Source organism: Arvicanthis niloticus, assembly GCF_011762505.2.
Source record: "Arvicanthis niloticus isolate mArvNil1 chromosome Y unlocalized genomic scaffold, mArvNil1.pat.X SUPER_Y_unloc_2, whole genome shotgun sequence".
Taxonomy (NCBI): domain Eukaryota; kingdom Metazoa; phylum Chordata; class Mammalia; order Rodentia; family Muridae; genus Arvicanthis; species Arvicanthis niloticus.
Window position 1 is genome coordinate 925440 of NW_023044979.1, and position 20091 is coordinate 945530.

Genomic DNA, 20091 nt, shown 5'->3' on the forward strand with positions numbered 1-20091 from the left:
GAACATTTGTTAGCCAGGTGGTTGTGGCGCATGCTTCTAATCCCAGCACTAGGGAGGCAGAGGCAGGCAGATTTCTGAGTTCGAGGCCAGCTTGGTCTACAGAGTGAGTTTCAGGACAGCCAGGGCTACACAGAGAAACCCTGTCTCAAAAAAAAAAAAAAAAAAAAAGAAGAAGAAGAACATTTGTCATTGTTATGTGTTATTCATTACCTGAAAACTAAGAATAATAAACCTAAAACTAAGAATGAATAATAAATCTAAATAATGGTATCCAGAGTAATGGATAGGTACACCAAAGCCTCAGAAACTACCTCAAATTCACACTAACGAGACATGCAGCCTTAAAAAAGAACATTAGGATATTACCTTTCAGGTACATATCTCACAGCTGACCTCTGCAAGGTCATGATGGAAGAGACACTAAGGATGCTGGGGGAGAGCAGTTAACCAGAGTGAGAAGGCGGGGATACCTTGGAGACCTCAGGAACTCTTACATCTTAAAGGAGTCTGAAGGATGAAGGAACTTAGACAACCTGGATAGGTGCCACAAGGTTTGGCTCCCGGAGCCTGAACTAATCTCCAAGATTTACCCACAATGCACCTGTGCTCTTCCAGTCCTGGACGCTCATTCTGCTGCAGTCCTGTGAAAATCGCAGGCATCCCTGATTTTCTCATAGCCTTTTCTTTCAAGTGTCTATCAGCTTTATCTACACAATGCCTCCTTTTGTGATTTCTTAATTTTGAGCAAAAGGCACTGGAGATCTGTTTAACACCAGACTCTAGATTTACCCTGGACATCACTGAATTGTCCTTTTGTTACCCATTTCCTTTGATCTTATGGGTCTGTTGTCAAGAACCAGCCAGAGGAAGGATGGAGAACCCACCATTAAGTCTGCTTCTAAGTTAGGACGTTTGGTTCATCCAGATGAGGTTATTGAGGGATCCACCCTCCGGATGAGGTCAGTGTCTTGAGACTGAGAAAATCCCAGAGAGCGACCCTTCCCTCCTCTGGGAGGTCTGCTTTATTGGGAATAGAAACCACCACTGGTATTAAAAAAACACATTTTTTTTTTTTGGTTTTTTGAGACAGGGTTTCTCTGTGTAGCCCTGGCTGTCCTGGAACTTACTCTGTAGACCAGGCTGGCCTCGAACTCAGAAATCTGCCTGCCTCTGCCTCCTGAGTGCTGGGATGGGCATGCACCATCAATTATTGATCGTTATTGATTATCAATTAGTATTGATAATTAACAATTGATTAGCATTGATTATTGATTGCTATTCCATTACCATCATCCCCTTGCCTGTGTCTCCCAAGTGCTGGGATTAAAGGCATGTGCCATCAAGGAGGGTTGTCAGGATGTTGTGCAGCAGTCTGGAGCTTGTGCACTCAGCCTCAGACCTTGGAACAAGCCCAGCTGCATGACTGCCCTGGCTCTGATGTTCGTGATGAAGAATGGTTCATTTTACTAGATTTGACTTCCTTGAAAGAAAGAACTCCATGGTCCATACTTCTTCCAGAGACTACACTGATCCTTGGCTCTTGCTTTGATAGCCACAGTGATGTTCGCAGGTTGTACTGCCACCAGAGACCAAGTTCTTAGTCTGTGCTGTTGCCAGAAAGCATGTAGAAGCCCAGGATTTGTGCACCCGCTGACTGTAAAGGGCAAGGAAGCTACTCTCAAAGTAGTGGTGATGTCTGCATATGCATAGTTCAAAATGAGGACTGCAGAAGGCTTCAATGACAACCCCTGTCTCCACCACACCACAACACAACACAACAAAGGAGTTTTTGTTTGTTTTGTTTTTTAACTCATTTCAAGTGAGTACACTGTTGCTCTCTTCAAACAGACCAGATGAGGGAATTAATCATTACAGATGGTTCTGAGCCACCATACTGTTGGTAGGAATTGAACTCAGATCCTCTGGAAAAGCAGTAAGTGCTCTTAATCACCGAGCCATCTCTCCAGCCTCAGAGAACTCTTAAAAACTGTGATAGGGTGTTGAAGCATAGCTCTCCACATTGATGGCTTCTGGTGGGAGGCACAGTTGGAGGATTCATCTTCCCTTGGGGGGCTGCCACTGGGAGTCCGTCCATGCTCCAGTGAGTGTATATGACAACACAAAATGGACTTGGGTTTTTCCATTTATTATTTTTCTCTTTCTTTTTGTTCTTTGTAGGGGTGACGTCACAAGGGAAGGGGAGTGGGAACAGGAGGATTGGGAAGTAAACGTGATAGTGATTGAGGTGCATGATTGGAAGTTTTCAAATACTTAATATAGTATTATGTTGGAAAATATTGCCAAAAGACTTTTTTTTTTAATTAGAGTTTAAAAACTTACAAGAGAATGCACCCCAACAATCACTTGGGAACACAGGGTCCTAATGCTGGTTCTTGGTTTTAGGGGGGAAAAGCTTTTTTTTTTTTTTTTTTTTTTTACATTTCCAGATGGTAACTTGAGGACAAAGACACTTGGACTAGAGAACTAGAAAGAAGATTATTAGATATTAGGCACTTAGAACTTGCAAGAAAGAACTTGGAACTTGGAGGCACTAGAGACTAGGAACTAAAGACTAGGAACTCAAGACTTGGGACTTAGAGAGAAGAAGAGAGACTGAAGAATAAACAGGATTGAATCACACTCTGTCTGGTCTCCATTCTTCATGCCCATCCTCACTCTCTCTCTTGCTGAACCCTGACCCGAGGACCGGAGTAGCTTGGGGCAGTGTGGGCTCTAACAACTTAGCCCCGAGGGCTTTTGGTAGTGCGGGTTCCAACATTGACAGAGCAGTCTGTGACATTTTGGCCCCCAAACGTGAGGTAGTGTGGTTCTTAACATTTCCACACCCAACGTGGGGCAGCTCAGGCCGCAACACTCTAAGGTTGTAAAAAGTCTTTACCACATTGATCATATTCATGAGGTTTCTTTTAATATGGGATCTTTTATGCTTTCGAGACTAGTGGGACATGCAAAAGTTCTAGCACATTGATTACATCCATGCTTTGGTCCAATATGGGTTCTTTTATGTTTTGCAGAAAAATTTTTATAAAAAGTCTTTTACCACAATATTTACATTCATAGGTTTCATTCCAATAAGAGTTCTTTTATGGTTTGTGAAAAAAAAAAAAAACTTTGTGAAAAGACTTTTACCATGTTAATTACATTAATACAGTTTCTCTCTAGTATGTGATCATTTATGTCTTTGGAGACTTCTCAGTTATAAATGGGTTTTTCCACACTGATTACATAACTAAGGTTTCTCTCTGGTATGGGTTCTTCTATGATATTGGAGATGACCTTTTGTGTAAAGCCTTTACCTCATTGGTTACATTCATGGGGTTTCTCTCCAGTATGTGTTCGTTTATGATATTGGAGATGACTAGATCTTGCAAAGGCTTTACCACATTGATTACATTCATAGGGTTTCTCTCCAGTATGTGTTCTTTTATGATTTCGGAGAGTACTGTGACATGAAAAGGCTTTACCACATTGATTACATTCATGGGGTTTTTCTCCAGTATGTGTTCTTTTATGATATTGGAGACTACTGTGATATGAAAAAGCTTTACCACATTGATTACATTCATAAGGTTTCTCTCCGGTATGCGTTCTTTTATGTCTTTGGAGATGACTGTCATGTGAAAAGGCTTTACCACATTGATTACATTCATAAGGTTTCTCTCCAGTATGTGTTCTTTTATGATATTGGAGATGACTATGTCTTGCAAAGGCTTTACCACATTGTTTACATTTATAGGGTTTTTCTCTGGTATGTGTTTTCTTACAATGTTGGAGATGACTGTGACATGAAAAGGCTTTACCACATTGATTACATTCATGTGGTTTGTCTCCATTATTACTTCTTTCATATCTGAAACAATAATTAGCACATGTCAAAGATTTACAACATTCATGAGCCTGATCAATCATTTTACCAATAAGAATAAATTTTACAGTTGGTCTAATAATAAAGAACACTCAGATCTTAAGGTTTTATCACTTTGATGTTCACAGTTGTACTTGCTCACTGTGGGTTGTTTTACCTCTTTGAAAATACCTGTGATGGTAAGAATATTTATTACATGGCTCACATTTATAGCATCTTTTTTCTATATGAGATTTCTATATGATGTATTTCACATGTCAGAAGAAATATGGAACAACTCAGAGTATTAAAACACTGATTGCATTCTTAGATTTTTCCGTAGTGTGCAACACACCACAGCAGCACTGCGAACCAGGATGAACAGAAAAATTTCCAAACTTCTAGTACCTATAGAGATTTTTTGCAATGTGACTTTGGGGATGTTCCCAGTAAAGTCAGAAAACCAATTAACTGCAAACACCTATCATATTCAGAATGTCTACCAAAGGCAGAATACTATATATCTTCTCATTGTTCTGAAATAGATAGAGGTACATTGTTCCTTTTAATATCCCTAGGCTCACATGTTTTCATCCATTCTGACACTTGATACACCCATTAAAAAAGAAGAATAACTGAAAGGTTTTCACACTGAATGCACACACATTGACTTTCTGTTCATTGTAGATATGATTAATGTTTTTCCACGACAACATTCTTGACTCTCATAAACTGACCTCATTATAAACTAGATAATTTCACTACAATAATATGAGTATCTCCAACTTAATCATGGAGTATTTGCTTATTAGAAGGTTATGGACACATGTTTATCACTATTCAATGTGCAACATCTAAATATTATGAGACTATACAAATTGGTAGTTATGCAACATAGCTCTAATGGAGATACAAATTGAATAAAGGAATCACTTAAGGCATTGCTTCCTTCTTTTTTTCTTACAGAATTGCCTTGCAAACACAAATCTGATAACTGACATTGAGGTACATAGGTTTGGGAGAATATTATAATCATAGCTACAATAATAGGACTGATATTTTACACACTTGATTTCCTTTAGAGCTTCCAGATAATATTAAAATTTCCTCACAGGCATATTTGTATCAGCTTAAACATTAAAATTACCTTTCATGACTTCTAGAAGTTTGATGTTGTTGTTCTTCAGTATGATGGACTTCCAAATTATAGCCTGAAACCAAGGTACCAGAAAATGAATGATATGGTATTGTAATTAGGCAAAATCAAGTTACTCTAAATTTTCACAGAAATGAACCTGATTTATTCAACTCAATATTACTTGTTCTCTATTGAAATAAGAGATGATCATCAGTAACCAAAAAAACATTTTTTCTCTTATTTTGAGATGCAAAAGAAAATTCACTCTTACCTATAGCAGTGAGGTTCCAATAGGTTTCAAGCATCACATCTTTGTAGAGATTTTTCTGGGAAGGATCCAGCAAATTCCACTCTTCTGAAGTGAAGTTCACATGCACATCATCATAAGTCACTGCTTCCTAAAATATCACATATATGTGTACGACAAAAAGCCTGATACTGACATCACTACAAAGTAAAGTTATGCTTCCTAGACAATATAATCTTATAATTCACGTGACTCATCCACTTATTTGCTGACACACGAATTATAATATAATCACCATGTCAGTTTAGAAGAAACTTGAAATATTGACACTTGAACCGTTGACATAGGGTTCACCTGTGTCACTCGTGAACCCTTTGAATAGGATACAGCCTTGCAACACAAATGGCAATTGAGAGGGATAGGCAGGGGGAAACAGATCAACTGTACTGAGCATACATCTGAAAAGCTGTATGAACAATTACTAACTACAAAGGTGATGGGCAAGCTGTGTGTATTTGCTCATGTCTTTAATCGCAGAGGTACAGGCAGGTGTATGTCATTGAGCTGGATGCCAGCTCAGTCTATGCAATGAGTTTCAGGACAGCAAACGTTACATGTGAAAAACCTCACTCTGCTACAAAAATAAATCAGGAACCAAAAATGATAGAATGAACTCACAGTTCTTTACTGAAGTTCATACAAAGAATTATACATTCACTGCAGTTCTTATTGATTTCCAATGAACAAGAAATGAACCAGTTTAAACAGCAACATTAATTAAATTTTAAAAAAAGGGAATGCATGTTTAAACAGTTAAAATGGGCAGATGAAAATATTAGTAATGTATATGTTGATCGTATATAAAGAACATAGTTCAGGAGATATAGCTAAGGAGTCGAAAGATCTTGCTGGTCTTCCACATAATGGTGGTCAATTTTTAGCATACACATGTGGACCGACACCTGTCCATTTCCTCAAGATCAAGAGTTCCAAGACCATCTTCTGACAACAGTAAAGATGAGGCACACATGATATTCACATTCATGCACCCAGCCATAACACACTCATTTATTCAAAAATTTCAAAACAATCACAAGAGTTCAAGAACATCATGAACCTGCAACTCAATGAATCTGAAGCATCAGATAATATCGATGACATGAGCATAAGCCATTAGGAGAAATAGAATATATTCTATATATTTGTCTAAATTTCAAAATTAAAGATGTGGATTAAGAGCAGCACAAAAACATGTTGTTATTGAACAAAAATATGTCACGTGGCCTATGTGCTTTCTATATCTAGTATCAGCACAGGAAGGGCTTCACTGAGAAATTTAGTCTAGAAAAACAAAAACAGAATGAATAAAGTTAAAAGTATAAAAACACCAGGTTTGCAAAATAGCATAGCATTGAATAGCAAATGAGTGCACAGTATCTTATGTGATTTAGGGACGGAGTCCAAATGGTGAATGTATGGAAGCATGAGAAGAAAGCTGAAGGATCAGGTTCAATCGCAACACTGGAGACACCCAGAACAAAATTTGTCTTGTCTAAAGGAAATGCAGAGGTAATGCTAGAGCAGAGACTGAAGGAATGGCCAATGAAAACTCAGAGCAGCCAAGGATACACTGGAATGGGGAGCTCAAAATCTGTGCTGACCTAGGGTGAGGCATCTTTAACACTGGGTTGCCAAGGGAGTGCTACCAAACAGGTATCTAACACAGCTGGAAGGTGAAGAGAGAAGGACATTGCCCCATAGACCTGGAAAAGACCACCAACAAAGGACAGGGGCTCTGATCCAAAAAAGATATGCTAATTTTGTTAGAATCGATGAAGAACAACCTTCATCTTATAACAGCTCCAAGTTCAAAACTACAGAGTCACATATGAACTGGGCAGAGGGTAGTTCAGGAGGTGGGAAATGAGGTCTTTGTCTTTCTACCCTGTAAAACAAGGTAGGCAGAGCCTGATTTTGCCCTGGATGCTGTCTTGAAGAGCTCTCTTTCATGGACTAGTCAATGGGTCTGGGTCCTGTTGTTAAGGAGGATTTAACCCAAGGTGTGAGGCTAGTAACTAAATCTATGAGGATGGAGTCAGTCTCATTTCCTCAGTGAGAGAATAACAAAGTGCCACACACAAAATAGACAACCTCAAGGGGTTGGTAGAGGCAACCCAGCAGATTCCTCCACTTGGACAGAGGAGAAAATGAAGACAGGATGGCAGCTGTGAGCCCTGTAGCAGGCTCCAAGTCTGCTCTAACCTTACCAGAAATTAAGACCAGATGCACACCATCCACTATACCAGGCTCTGGAACATCTTTGAAGCACTCCAGGGCTGCAACTCTCCAGCATATCTACTGTAGCAGGGTTCCACGTTCAATTTAGTCATCTCCCTCCACATATACTCAAGAAAAACTTGAAAACCCAGGCACACAAACACTAATCTGGCAGACAAGCCACTGACCCAAAAACAACAATGGTGCATGTTAACAACCAGCCTTTCAATCCTTTAGTTGGAAGTCCTGAGGGTCTTGGGGTTCCAGTCAATGCACTAAGATGTTTTGTCACAGAGACTCCAACAACCAACAAGAAGCCTATTACAATGCAAACACGTGGAGGCCTTTATTATAAGCTCTGTGTAATAAGGATTCTCGCCAGTCAGCCTCACATGAGATCAAAACTGAGAGACCAAGTCTAGGGGTGCTGGGTATTTACTGCAGTTACAGCAAGTTTGGGACATTAACATGCAGGTCAGTAACTTAATATTGTAAAAAGTGAATGTCTGGCATAATCTGCAGAAACCAATCAAGAAAACCATCTGACACCCATGATGGGTTGGCTAACTTTTCCTCTATAAGGTGTATTAGTTATTAGTTATCAATATGTAGCTTAACCCTGCAGTTGTACCTTGACTGGCTGTTGACAAGGGGGGCTTGTCATAGGATGTTTGCTCAAGTGGACTTTGTGCACTCTCAGAAACAGAATTGATTGGGCTTTACAAACTCATCTTTGTGCCTGAGGTCCTGATTATTGAAAGATGCTCCTTTTCAAGCACAAGCCATGCATGGCAATAGAAAAGGTACTTTGTCCAAAGACCTGCCTCACTATCTGTTACTGCAGATCCTAATATCAGTTGCACTTACTTTGAGACAGAATACCAGTGTCTCTCCCCCTGTGCATGCCTCTTATAGATAAGATAGACAATCCTCACCTGCCCTTCCTTTCCTGCCTCATCCCTGTGTCTCAGCCCCACTTGGGCAGACAGTCCCTGTTCAACCACATGCTTTACCTGCCAGGACACAAGGTAAGCTTTCTATAGATCTACCACACTGTCTGTTATCCCAGATGCAATGATCACAGTTTCCCCTAACACTGTACTAAACACCAGAGGAAGGTTAAACTCTGTCCTGACTATGTCTCCCTGTGGATTGCTAAGATCATTTCTTCCTGCCAACCTCTTCTCCGTGCTCCCAATATTAGCAAGCATTCCATCTTGAGGATACCCACCAAACATGTCAGTAAAAGAAGCAAAACTCAGGCAACCCTCTTTGTAAATCCAGACATCAAACAGCAACCCAGGAACAAACTCCCACCCAAGCAAGACAAATCCAGAAATCATTACCTAAATCAATAATCATGTCAAACCAAGAGTCCTAGATACCAGAAAAGAAATATAATGAATAACAACCAGGAAAATATGTCACCAAGAAATCCAAGATATCTTATAACAGCAGGTCCAGAGTAATAAAAACATGCAATAGATATGGTACAAAAGAGGTTGTTTGGAGGCAGGGAGATGAGTGAGAATCTGGGGAAGGGATAGAGGCACAGAAGAGGACCTGCAAACAAGCAGACAGACAGGGAGCAGAGAGAGAGCCCTGAGAGTAGAGAAAGAGAATAGAGAGGGAGCATGTACAGAGAACAGAGACAGGAACAAACAGAGAGAGCTGTGTAGCTGGTGGTCCATGTATATAAAGCACACCTGACAACAGCAGCAGGTGATGGAGGCAGGGAATGCCTTAAGCAGTTGCTAAGTCCCTGAGAGCAGAGCATTGAAATTGCCTGTGCAGTGACAACTACAGAGACAAGGTTCACCTAGGGAACAGGAAAGAAGAGTCTCAGACATTAAAGATGAATATGACAAAATGAATACATTGGTCAACAAAAATGTGGATTCTAAAAGTTTCCTAACCCTAAACAACCAGGAATTCTGCAACATATGAGAAGGGAAAACTACAGATGATTGGAATAGAGGAAGAAGAATCTCAGCACAAAGGTCTAGAAAATATTTTCAATAAAATAATAATGCAAATTTTCCTAAACCAAAGAACATGCATGTTAATGTACAAGAAGCATCCAAAAGGCCCAAGAGATTGGAGGGAATAAAGTCTCTTTACCTCATAATAATCAAACACTAAACATAAAAGTAAAGCAATATAAAATTCTGCAATGTAAAAAATTAACAAAAACTAAAGAAAACAAAAACAAGTAATGTATGAAAGGAGATCTATTAGATTTATGCCTGTCTTCTTAAAATCAGGTTTTGTTTGTTTGTTTGTTTGTTTGTTTTTGAGACAGGGTTTCTCTGTGTAGTCCTGGCTGTCCTGGAACTCACTCTGTAGACCAGGCTGGGTTTAAACTCAGAAATTTGCCTGCCTCTGCCTCCCAAGTGCTGGGATTAAAGGCATGTGCCACCACTGCCCAGCTCTGCCTGTCTTCCTAATGTATACTATAAAAGACAAAAGGGTTTGGACACATGTGCTGCAGAGTCAGAGAAACCACCTGTGTTTCTACAAGAAAGTAACTGCTTCAAATGTTTTAAGCAAATTAGGAATCAGCCAAGAAAGTGACATTACTCAGAGGTCACCTCCTGATATAACACGTGAGGGGCATCACCAGGGACCTCACAGGTGGTCACATCTGGCTGAGGCTTTCCATGCAGCTCCAGAGAGGACCGAGCACCCCAGCTCCCACTGCTCAGCCGCCTGCCCCTACCCATTGTGGGCAGTGATCCTGTTCTCACCATGACTCTATTTCAGAGCTTCCCTGAGGTCTCCACACAGCACCCACAGCAGAGCTCAGAGCAGGGCACAGGTGACCATTCAAGCCTGCACAGGAACGGTGAACCTGCAGAATGGCACCTGGAAGAACACACCTCCTTGTCTGATTGGCAGCTCTGCCTGGGAACCTCAATTGGCCAGTGAATCTTACACTCCTCAAGGTTAAACTGTGCTTCCAGACCAGGGTCAGACCTTTTCCAGAGCTCAGGAGGGGTTTGCACTGCATTAGCATTTGTTTCTGTCTTCAAAGAGGAATCACACCCCACCCAGCCCAGGGGGAGAACCCAGCATTCCAGCTCTGGCCTTTCAGATGCTTGCTCCTCCCCTCTGAGAGCAATGATCCTGCACCTACCAGGACCTGACTCCAGACCTTGCATGAGTTTTCCTCACAGCACTTGCCTTCTTCTTCCTGTAATCAAGGTGAACAGCTTCCATAGCCCAGTACTCAGTGTGCAGTGGAGGTATCAATCTGAACCACAAGTGGAAGGATGTCCTGGTTATTTGTTAGCATTCCGTCTAAACCCCACCCCAGTTACCTGGCAACAGCCAGGTGTGCTCCTCCCCATAGTTACCTGGCAACAGCCAGGTAAGCCTGGACCCCCTGTAAAGGTGGCTGCTTGCCCCTTCCTCTCTTTTGATCTCTTGTTCTCTCTTTCTCTTGTCCTTGGGCTCTTCCCTTCCCCCTCTCTCTCCTCATGCTCATGCCCAACCTCTGCTTCTCTACTCTCTGCCTCTCTCTGCTTGTTTCTGCCTTTACTACCCTCTAAACTTCCCTCCCCATGTCCTTAATAAACTATATTCTATACTATACTTATACTGTCTTGTGGCTGGTTCCTCAGGGAGAAGAGATATCTCAGCCTGAGGCAAGACATCCCTTTACTGCACACCTCCCCCCCACACCCATAGAACACATTCAATCTCTCTTTAAAGAGTGAAAGCTGTGGGGAGCATACCTGGCTGTCACCAGGTAAATGTGAGGTAGAGTTTTAGACAGAATGTTAACACTATTAACATTAAAGAGGGATTTTAGGAAACAAGAGTCTTGTTTTGTGGCTTCATGCTGGGCTCAGGGAAACTGCAGCTCCATTTCACCAGATGACAGGTATCAATCAACCCTGGAGAAAAGCCAGAAACATAAGGGAAACACCGGTGAGCACTATTGTTAGCCAGCACATCTTCATTAGTGGAAAAGTGGAGAAAAAACAGAGTTGTATTAGTACAGGTTCTGTAGATAAACATAGCTCAAATCAAAGAGAGAATGAATCTTTGTATATAGAAAGGTTATGTAATAAACTGTCCCAATAAAGGCTATTGGACAAGGTAAATTAGAAAAATCAAGGGCTGGTTGATTTCATGTTGCAGGATATTACAGCTGATCTTCAGTGAATACCAGAATTCTGAGGAAATAAGTACTTACTAATACCAGTTTTAAAACACAAATAAACAAACAAATCACCTTTGTTTTGTAAAAAAGTAGGGCAAATACTATAAATAAAAACACCACCCTGTTCAATGCCCTTTATATATGTAGGTTGTCAAAAGAATCTGTAGCCCAGATTAAAGGTGGATCTGAACATCTCAAAAGAGCAAGATTAATAAAGGGTTTCTCACTTCAAAAGCTGTAATTAAGAAATATGCCCCACAGCAAGCAGGGTTTGAGTTAGGGTTAGGGGATTAGACAGCCATATTTTAAAATTAAAGATGTGGATGAAGAGGTGCACAGAAGCATGTGCTTATTTCATTGTATTGATATTGATATTGATAGAGTCAATGCATAGGAAATGTGGCATACCTCGGTGTTACAATAGCTTTAGCATTGGTGATAATATATTGTTTGTTGTGCATTATTAAAGAGCAATTAAATATCAAACCTCTGTCTCTGGCATACTCTCTCCCCTCTCGGGGAACTGACCATCTCACAGTCAATCCTGTATATGATTCCTGAGTGGAGACGACCTGTCCCTCCTCTTCCCACGGGGATCCTAAACCCTTATCACAACCTGCTCACGACAGATAACATACTGGGCTCGAGACAGCTTGTTTGTTGTTTTAATCCTCTACCTCTTCTTCTACTAGAACCTTTAAAATGTTAAGGTTTAATGTATTTTCATAATATTAATTCTTAACACAGTTCACAACTGAAGTGACCCATTGGTTTAAACATTTTTTTGTTTGTTTATGTTTTGTTTGTTTAAACTAATGTAAGTTTTAAGCCTACAATGTAAATTGGCTCCTGAAGGTTGCAGAATGCCACAGTTGGCAGCTCCAGGCACTAAGAACTTCAGAAAGGGTTACCTCAACCTTCTTATGTTCTGAAAGTGTTTTTATTCTTTAAATGTGTTTATGACAAGCTGAACTCCTCATTATCTATTTGCCCAAAGTAGCAGTAAATCTGTCTGAGATTCCCATTCACCGCAAATTGAGTGGACCAAGGCTGGGACTTCTCAGAGCTGTCAGCTTGAGCTGGACCTGTGCTGCTTCTTAGGCAGAGTGTATACACATCAACACCTCACCTGGTATTGGACAGCAGAGTCAAGTTCTTTTGTATCCTTGTATCCAGACAACTGGCTACATGACCAAAGATGACCTTGAACTCTTGATTCTCCTACATCTGGGACCCCGAAATTGTTGAGATTACAGTCATGTATAGCCACTGAACAATTTCATGCTTTCTTCACTTGAAGATGAAGTAAATAAGAGTAGAAGTAATACTTTCCCAACTCTTATTTTCCAACAGAAAATATGATCTAAAAATAAAAGATTCAGGTGGTGGTGGCGCAAGCCTTTAATCCCAGCACTTGGGAGGCAGAGACAGGTGGTTTTCTGAGTTCGAGGCCAGCCTGGTCTACAGAGTGAGCTCCAGGACAGCGAGGACTACACAGAGAAACCCTGTCTCGAAAAAAAAAACAAAAAAACAAAACAAAAAAAATGACACTTCCAGTGACCACTATTTCATGAACAACCATCTAACTTTGTATTTACAGGTATATTTCATTCCTCTCAGGACTATTTGGCTTATCTTTCTTAATAGAATGAAGGACAGATAACATTGCATTGAGTGCATGCTTTTCCAAACATTTTCTTTTCTTTTCCTTTCCTTTCTTTTCCTTTCTTTTCTTTTCTTCTCTTCTCTTCTCTTCTCTTTTCTTTTCTTTTCTTTTCTTTTCTTTTCTTTTCTTTTCTTTTCTTTTCTTGTTTGTTTATTTTGAGACAGGGTTTCTCTGTATAGCCCTGGCTGTCCTGGAAGTCACTCTGTAGACCAGGCTGGCCTGGAACTCTGCCTCTGCCTCCCAAGTGCTGAGATTAAAGGTGTGCACCACCACTGCCTAACCCAAAGATTTTCAAGTGCCAGGCCTGGTGCATTTTTTGTCATTCATGTCATCATCTGCCAGTATTATCAGGGCACATAGCAGCTCTGGGGAGGAGGAAACTAGCAAGCTCTGCTGGTTTATGAGAGCCACTTGCTTTGTTATATTAGTCATGTAGAACTCTTTGGGAGATGGAAGGACAGTTAAAACTTTTGGTGAATGTCTCTTAGTACATTGACCCTGAATGCATATGTCAAGTTTTGGTACAGAGGTGCTACAATAGACACCTTGTCTAATTCCAAGCCTAGGCTGCTACTTGGATGTTTTTTGCCACATGTGTAGACACAACATTTGTCTGAGGTTGCTGGTTAGAACTCCTTTCTCCTGATGTGGTACTTCAGTTTATCACATGATGAGGATGACTGCTGCAACCCCAAGACTAAAGAATCAAATCCATCATTTTGGGTAGCCCCATTTTCCTGTCACCTGCAAGGCTCTGGATTCATAGTTCCATAGTAGAGTTTTTGCCTGAAAAGTTTAAACTCTAGGATTGCAAAAATTTGGTATGCTCGTTCATATCTTTGAGAATTAGAATCAGGAGAATCAGAAGTTCAAGGACATCCTCAGCTGTATAAAAATTCTAAGCCAAGCCTTAGTTATGTGAGAACCTATCCCAAACAAACACAGCAAAACTGAAATAGACCATAAGTATACAGATACAAGAATAAGAATGCACTGGATTCTGTGTGTAGAATGTTAAACACAGAAGAAAAGGAAAGCCTGTCTCATTCAAGTACTGCTGCATGTGGAGTAGTGGCCACTCTCCAGGGAGCCTACCTGTGTGAACTGCGAGGACACAGTGTTCTTTTCTTTAGTTTGTAAATGAAAGATCAGATATGTGTCACACAGCAAGTTAGCAGGAGCTAGACACTGGACCCTTCACATCATGATTTTTTCTTTCCCACCTGCCAATAAGTTGAAGCCCATCTTTGTATATTTTGGGAAATACCTTCAGACTCATCATTAGGGAGGTCGAGGCATTCTCTTGCAGTTTGTATTCTGGTCTGGAGGTTGTGTTCCAGATTTCAAAAAGCTGTTGGACATGCAGGTGATGACATCGTCAACATTTTTCATCCTGTGCTCTCCCTTGCATTTGCTTCCATTTGAGGTAAATAGGGGGTTAAATATCCAATTTTCAGACTTTCCAGTTTTTAATCAATAAAAACCAAATTTTATAATGTCTATTTTGTGGAAACTCTTCTTTGAAGTGATCCAATAGCTAGCACATCTCTAATTTTATATTTTTTATTATTTTATAATCATCAGATAAGACATTAATGTATCAGTTGTAGCTCTTCAGAACTGCTCAAAAAATTACTTGTTAAGCCTCTGTACATGTGGAAGCCAAATTATGCCCCTGTCAGAGTCCAAAGAGTAAAGCTGTAGAGTTTTTGCCTTTTTTCCAAGGGAGCACAGTAGTGTGAACCCTTGAGTTCATGTGACATGAATCAAGTCCCAGCATATGTGTGGCCTCAGTGAGAACTGCTGTTTGGCCTGAAAACTCCTAAATCCATTGTGCTGTGATACTGTGACTCATCTGTGTACATATGCTACATTTTTAAAATCATGCTGCTTGTACCTTATAATAAGGCTGGCTGAGTGCAGTGGCTTAAAGTAGGATGGAAGCCGAGTTGCTCAGAGACATAACTATATGCAATGTGCACAAAACACCTCCCCTATTTTTCTATTTTAATCCCATTGTCTTGTTTTTTTAAATAGAAAGAAATCCTGTCATCTGCTTAACCCCCAGCTGATGAATGTGTTACTTTAGAAGCTTCTTCTGGGATGATATGCCCTGTGAAGGTTAAACCTGCTTGTCACTTTAAGCAGTTTGAAACACACTTGAACTATTCCCTATGAGTCTGTGAGGGAATTTCCAGAAGCAACTGGAACATGGCTCAGGAAGGAGTGGGATGGTTCCCACCCCATAGGCACCATCCATGGATGGAGTGGATACAAAAAGAGTGCAGAAGCTTGCACAGGAGTCTAAGTTCTGTTCACCTACACTGGGGTCTGGGTTTGTTGCTCCATCACACAGACACCTGACCTGAGTATGTAGCGATGTCTCAGACTTCTCATCCCATTCCCAACTTTTAGCCTTCAATAAAAGTGGTTACTGCATCTCCAGCCTGTCTTTTTCTGAGGTTTCCTGCACTTTGAACTGAGTTGCTGTTATTTAGCCTAGATCTCAAGCCTAGAGTTGGCCACTTAAGGACTCCTCACCGTCTCAAGTATAGGTCAGTCTCATCAAGACTACATTTTGGGAGAATTTGGGGAAGGGGAAAACCTGATCAAAATACATTGTATGAAAATTTAAAAAATAAATAAAAAGATACAGTAAAGAATCCACTATTAATTTAGGAATTCTTGGATTGATCACATACACACAGTGATATAAGTCTAGGAAAAGGAAAAATTGGATTCTCAGCAAGAGGGAAGTGAGTCAAGTGGTGGCTGCAGTTTCTGGGGGATGGGGGTGGTGGGGAACTTAAACAAAGGAACACAGGGACTGGCTGGGCTCACAGGTGCTAGGATCCCCTGCTGTGAAATGAGACAGGATGTCTGCTCTGAGGCAGGGAGCCAGATGTGAAAAGCTAAAGGTTCCTGCTTTTTTTTTTTTTTTTTTTTTTTTTTTTTTTTTTTTTTTTTTTTTTTTTTGAGACAGGGTTTCTCTGTGTAGTCCTGGCTGTCCTGGAACTCACTTTGTAGTGCTGGGATTAAAGGAGTGTGCCACCACACAGGTGCCTGCTTCTTACAAGCAGGTAATCAAAGGATAGGATTCTAAAGTTTGATTTAATTGTTCTTAAAGATAGAAGGGAATACAGATTTTGCCTGAACCACATGGGGAATTCTTCCTGTGCTTTGGAACTATTAGGAAGAGCTGCCCACAGGCGCTGGGAGTCCTTGCTGTGCAGGAGATAGGCTGTTGGAGGAAGGCAGAGGCAGACAGTAAAAGGCTGCTGGCCTCCAAAAAGCAGGAAAAGGACAGCGATAAGGAAAATTGATTTAATTGGTTTTAGGGACAGAAGGGAGTATAATGGTAATAATTTAAGTATACAGAGATATTAAGCTCCACAGACGAGAGACTGAGTGAAAAACTGCTTTAGAGAAGACTTGAAAAGGTCTTACCAGGATATACTCAAATTCTTTAAAAGTTGGTTTTTTGGGAATTGTGGGATTGATTCCTGGCATGACAGATAAGAGGCCTAAGAATAGACTTATACAGTAAGCGGAAGGGAATTTAATTGTAGATATTAAAATATTGAGGCATTTGATCTTTAAAAATTAGATCAAAGTCAGGGGATAGAGTGCCTAGCCTATTCTCAGACAGTAGAAATTTAGGCCACTGGCCGGCCACTAAAAGTATTTTTGAACACAGGGAATCAATGTGTTCATCTGAAGAATGAAAAATTATAAAAATCATTTTTATAGAATATATACATATATAGATGCCTTTCAAGTTCTTTTAGGGACATGGAAATTTTTCTCTGAAACAAGCCAGGCCAGTTCCAGGAACTGGCTGTAAGGAGTGAAAGTCATTCAGGTGGTAAAAACACAATGACAGGACTGTGGCTTTACAGCTGGAGCTAGTGAGAATCTGTCGAGAGCACTTATTCCCCTAGCCTGCCAGTTGGTTCTGACAGGAGGTGCCCTTGGGGTAGACAATAAGGCAACAAGCAGCCGTCAGACTGGTTTTCTAATGCTTTAATTCCACACTCGGGGTCACACACAATTGTTGTGGTTGAGGAGCGGACCTCCTCTTCCACTATCACACACAGACAAAAGAATGTAACTGCTGTGGCTAGTATTCCTAACAGAAGGATAGATAACATGTCATTACAAGACCTGACCAGCGCGTCTCAGGGTCGGGCTCCGACGTCTCGGGATCACCTCTTTGCATTCAGCGAGTCTTGCTCCGATGGCTTGGGTCAGTTCTCTGGGCGTACTGATGATCAGTTGGTGCTCTGTATCTCGTTCATTCACTCGTCAGGCTGAGTGGAGTCCAGACCGGCGTGGAGTTCACAGGCAGGTCATTTTGGACCGACTTTCCTTCTCTGGTCAGGGTTCTTATACTCTATCCTACCCTTATCCATCCTTAACACTTTACTGCAAAACGTCACACTTCTTAATCTATATGCAGGGCTCCTCTGCTGGTTATCTCCTCCCAGCCTTGGCTGGGCTGGTCTTATCTTTTATCCTGGATGTCAGCTGCTTCTCCTAGCTGCTTCTCCTAGCCTGGCTGTCAGTAGCTGCCTTCCATGTTCACTACAGAATAGTTGATAAATGACAAGGTAAGGCAGTGACTTGGTGAAACCACATTTTTGAGAAAATGATTGTACTGGGTAATTTCCATGGCCATTAACCTTTTAGGGTGAGTTTCTTTGGAATGTATCACTATTCTCATGTTATGTATCCTTGGCAACCTCTTACCCCCTCCCCACTCCCCTGGTTTTGTGGTTTTGCTCTTTAAAAAGACCCTGGTACCCATCACTCAGGGCCAAAAACCCTGCTCTTGGAGCTAAAGAGCTTGTCGTTTTTGATCGCCGGCTCCTCCCCTAATAAACCTCTGCTGATTGCATCCAGGTATGGTTTCTTGTGATTTTTGGTGGTCGTGATCCGGAGGCTTGAGGAAGGGTCTCCCGAGTTTGGGGTCTTCACATCCATTGGAACAAAGGCATGGTACAGTGAGTGGTGGACAGAAGCTATGCTATAACTAATTTATTGGGTTATAATGAATTTTGTGAATGGTGTTGGAACATGTGCATTTTTCAGTCTCAAAAATAAACTTTGTCAGTTTCTTAGTGGAAACAACTGCTGTGTAGAGACAATTTTAAAAATAACAATTTTCCAAATCTTCAGTTTCTTTCTTTCTTTTTTGATTCCCTTTGGCATTTCATGACATGACCTGCTGGTGGTACATCTAGGAGCTCTGTAACTCCTGAAATTAAGCTGTATCTATCTTTTTCATGTGGGTCCAGAGAAACATGCAGCTTTCTAGGATGGGGATGTAATACTGAAGTTGAATTTATGAAGGAGAGTGAAAAAGAGGGAGATCCAGAGCGATTTTATTTGAATATCTGTCTTTTCTGGGGGGGCGGGAACGTCAGGTTTGCAAAGTCAGTTTTGAAAAGAGTACTGAGTGTTTGCAAACTCTTTCAAATGTCTAAGTTGGAGGAAGTAAAGTGTTGAACTTTGTGAGAGGAGTTGGGTTGGCTCATGTTTGGTATTTCGAACAATAAGATTATTGCAATAACAATGGAGTCTCAGATTGGATACCACAGAGGCCTCCTTTGCCAGCAGCAATGGACCACAAGGCTATGCCATCCCCAACTCGGCTGGTGGATGAGACTGGGTCGCCTAGCTCTCTGCCCTAGCAACTCCTGTAAAACTGTGCATACTGAATGCGGGTAGCTTCTAAGGCAGCGGCACAGTCACTCAGAGGATGGGTGCAGGGCGCTAGAGAATCCTGGTGGGGGGAGGAGCGGGGCGGGGCACTGTGGAGGGCCAGGCGGTGCTGAGACTGAGGAGCGTGGCTGCAGCGCGGAGGCCCTGCTGACTGCGTTACTCTCAAGCATCCTCCCGGCTTGCGGTTGAGGGTGGGCGGGGTGGCGACAGAGAGGCCAAGGTGTGATGTGTTGAGGCGTTGTGGAAGGTGATCTACCCTCTTGGGACCGGCGGGTCGGAACTGGAGGGGAGCCTGGAGGCCTCGTTCTGCCACGCTGCCCTCGCACCTTGAGGCTGCCGAATGTGTAACCGAGACCCTCGGTTCCCTCTCAGCCCAGTGCGGCAACCCCAGCTCTGCTGCCTGCACTGCGTGGCTTCACCGACCTGTGCGCCCACGGGCCTGCCTCTGAGCCCCCGAGACAGTGTCGCAAGTCACTCTTTCCTCCAGCGCTGGTGCGACCCAGGCCAGTCATTCCCTCTGTGTGGGAGCATCTGCTCCCCCAGCTTTTGCAGAATCAGGCAGGTGTGCCAGGGCCTGCGCTGAGGTTCTCCAGCTTCCCTCACAGCTCACCTCGGTGTACGGTTTCTCTCTCTGCCTTGCATAGTTTCCATAAATAAAACCAAAATAAGTCACAGGGTAAGTTAAGCAGAATATTGGAAAAAAAAGCAACCAAAAATACTTTTTCCTTCTTTTAACAACAATGAAACTGAACAATGTGGGTATTCATAGATATTAGAAATGTAATTTTCTTTGAACAGAACGTGAGAGTATGAGAAAATGATTATTGAGAGACAAGTTGTAGGTCTTTAATATTCATCTCCTTGTAAACCTATACAAAAGCAAGTCTTAAGTTCTAGTGTCATTTCTTAGACTGTGGATTAGGCTGTCATTTGGTTTCCTTACTCTTGCTTGCTGTGCCTCAACAGAAATAAGAATGATCTTTCCAAGTTCTTTTGAAAAAGAACA

The 20091-nt window shown here is 41.5% G+C and overlaps 1 protein-coding gene across 1 annotated transcript in view; it reads right to left on the reverse strand.

The window, feature by feature from the left end:
• The window catches only part of LOC143433755 (uncharacterized), a 198743-nt gene extending 179146 nt beyond the window's left edge, over positions 1-19597 (reverse strand). Inside the window, 3 exon segments of the mRNA XM_076928141.1 lie at positions 3330-3799; positions 19079-19411; positions 19509-19597. Of these exon segments, the coding sequence (XP_076784256.1) occupies positions 3330-3799; positions 19079-19411; positions 19509-19597 (892 nt within the window).
• Between the last annotated feature and the right edge of the window lie 494 nt (positions 19598-20091).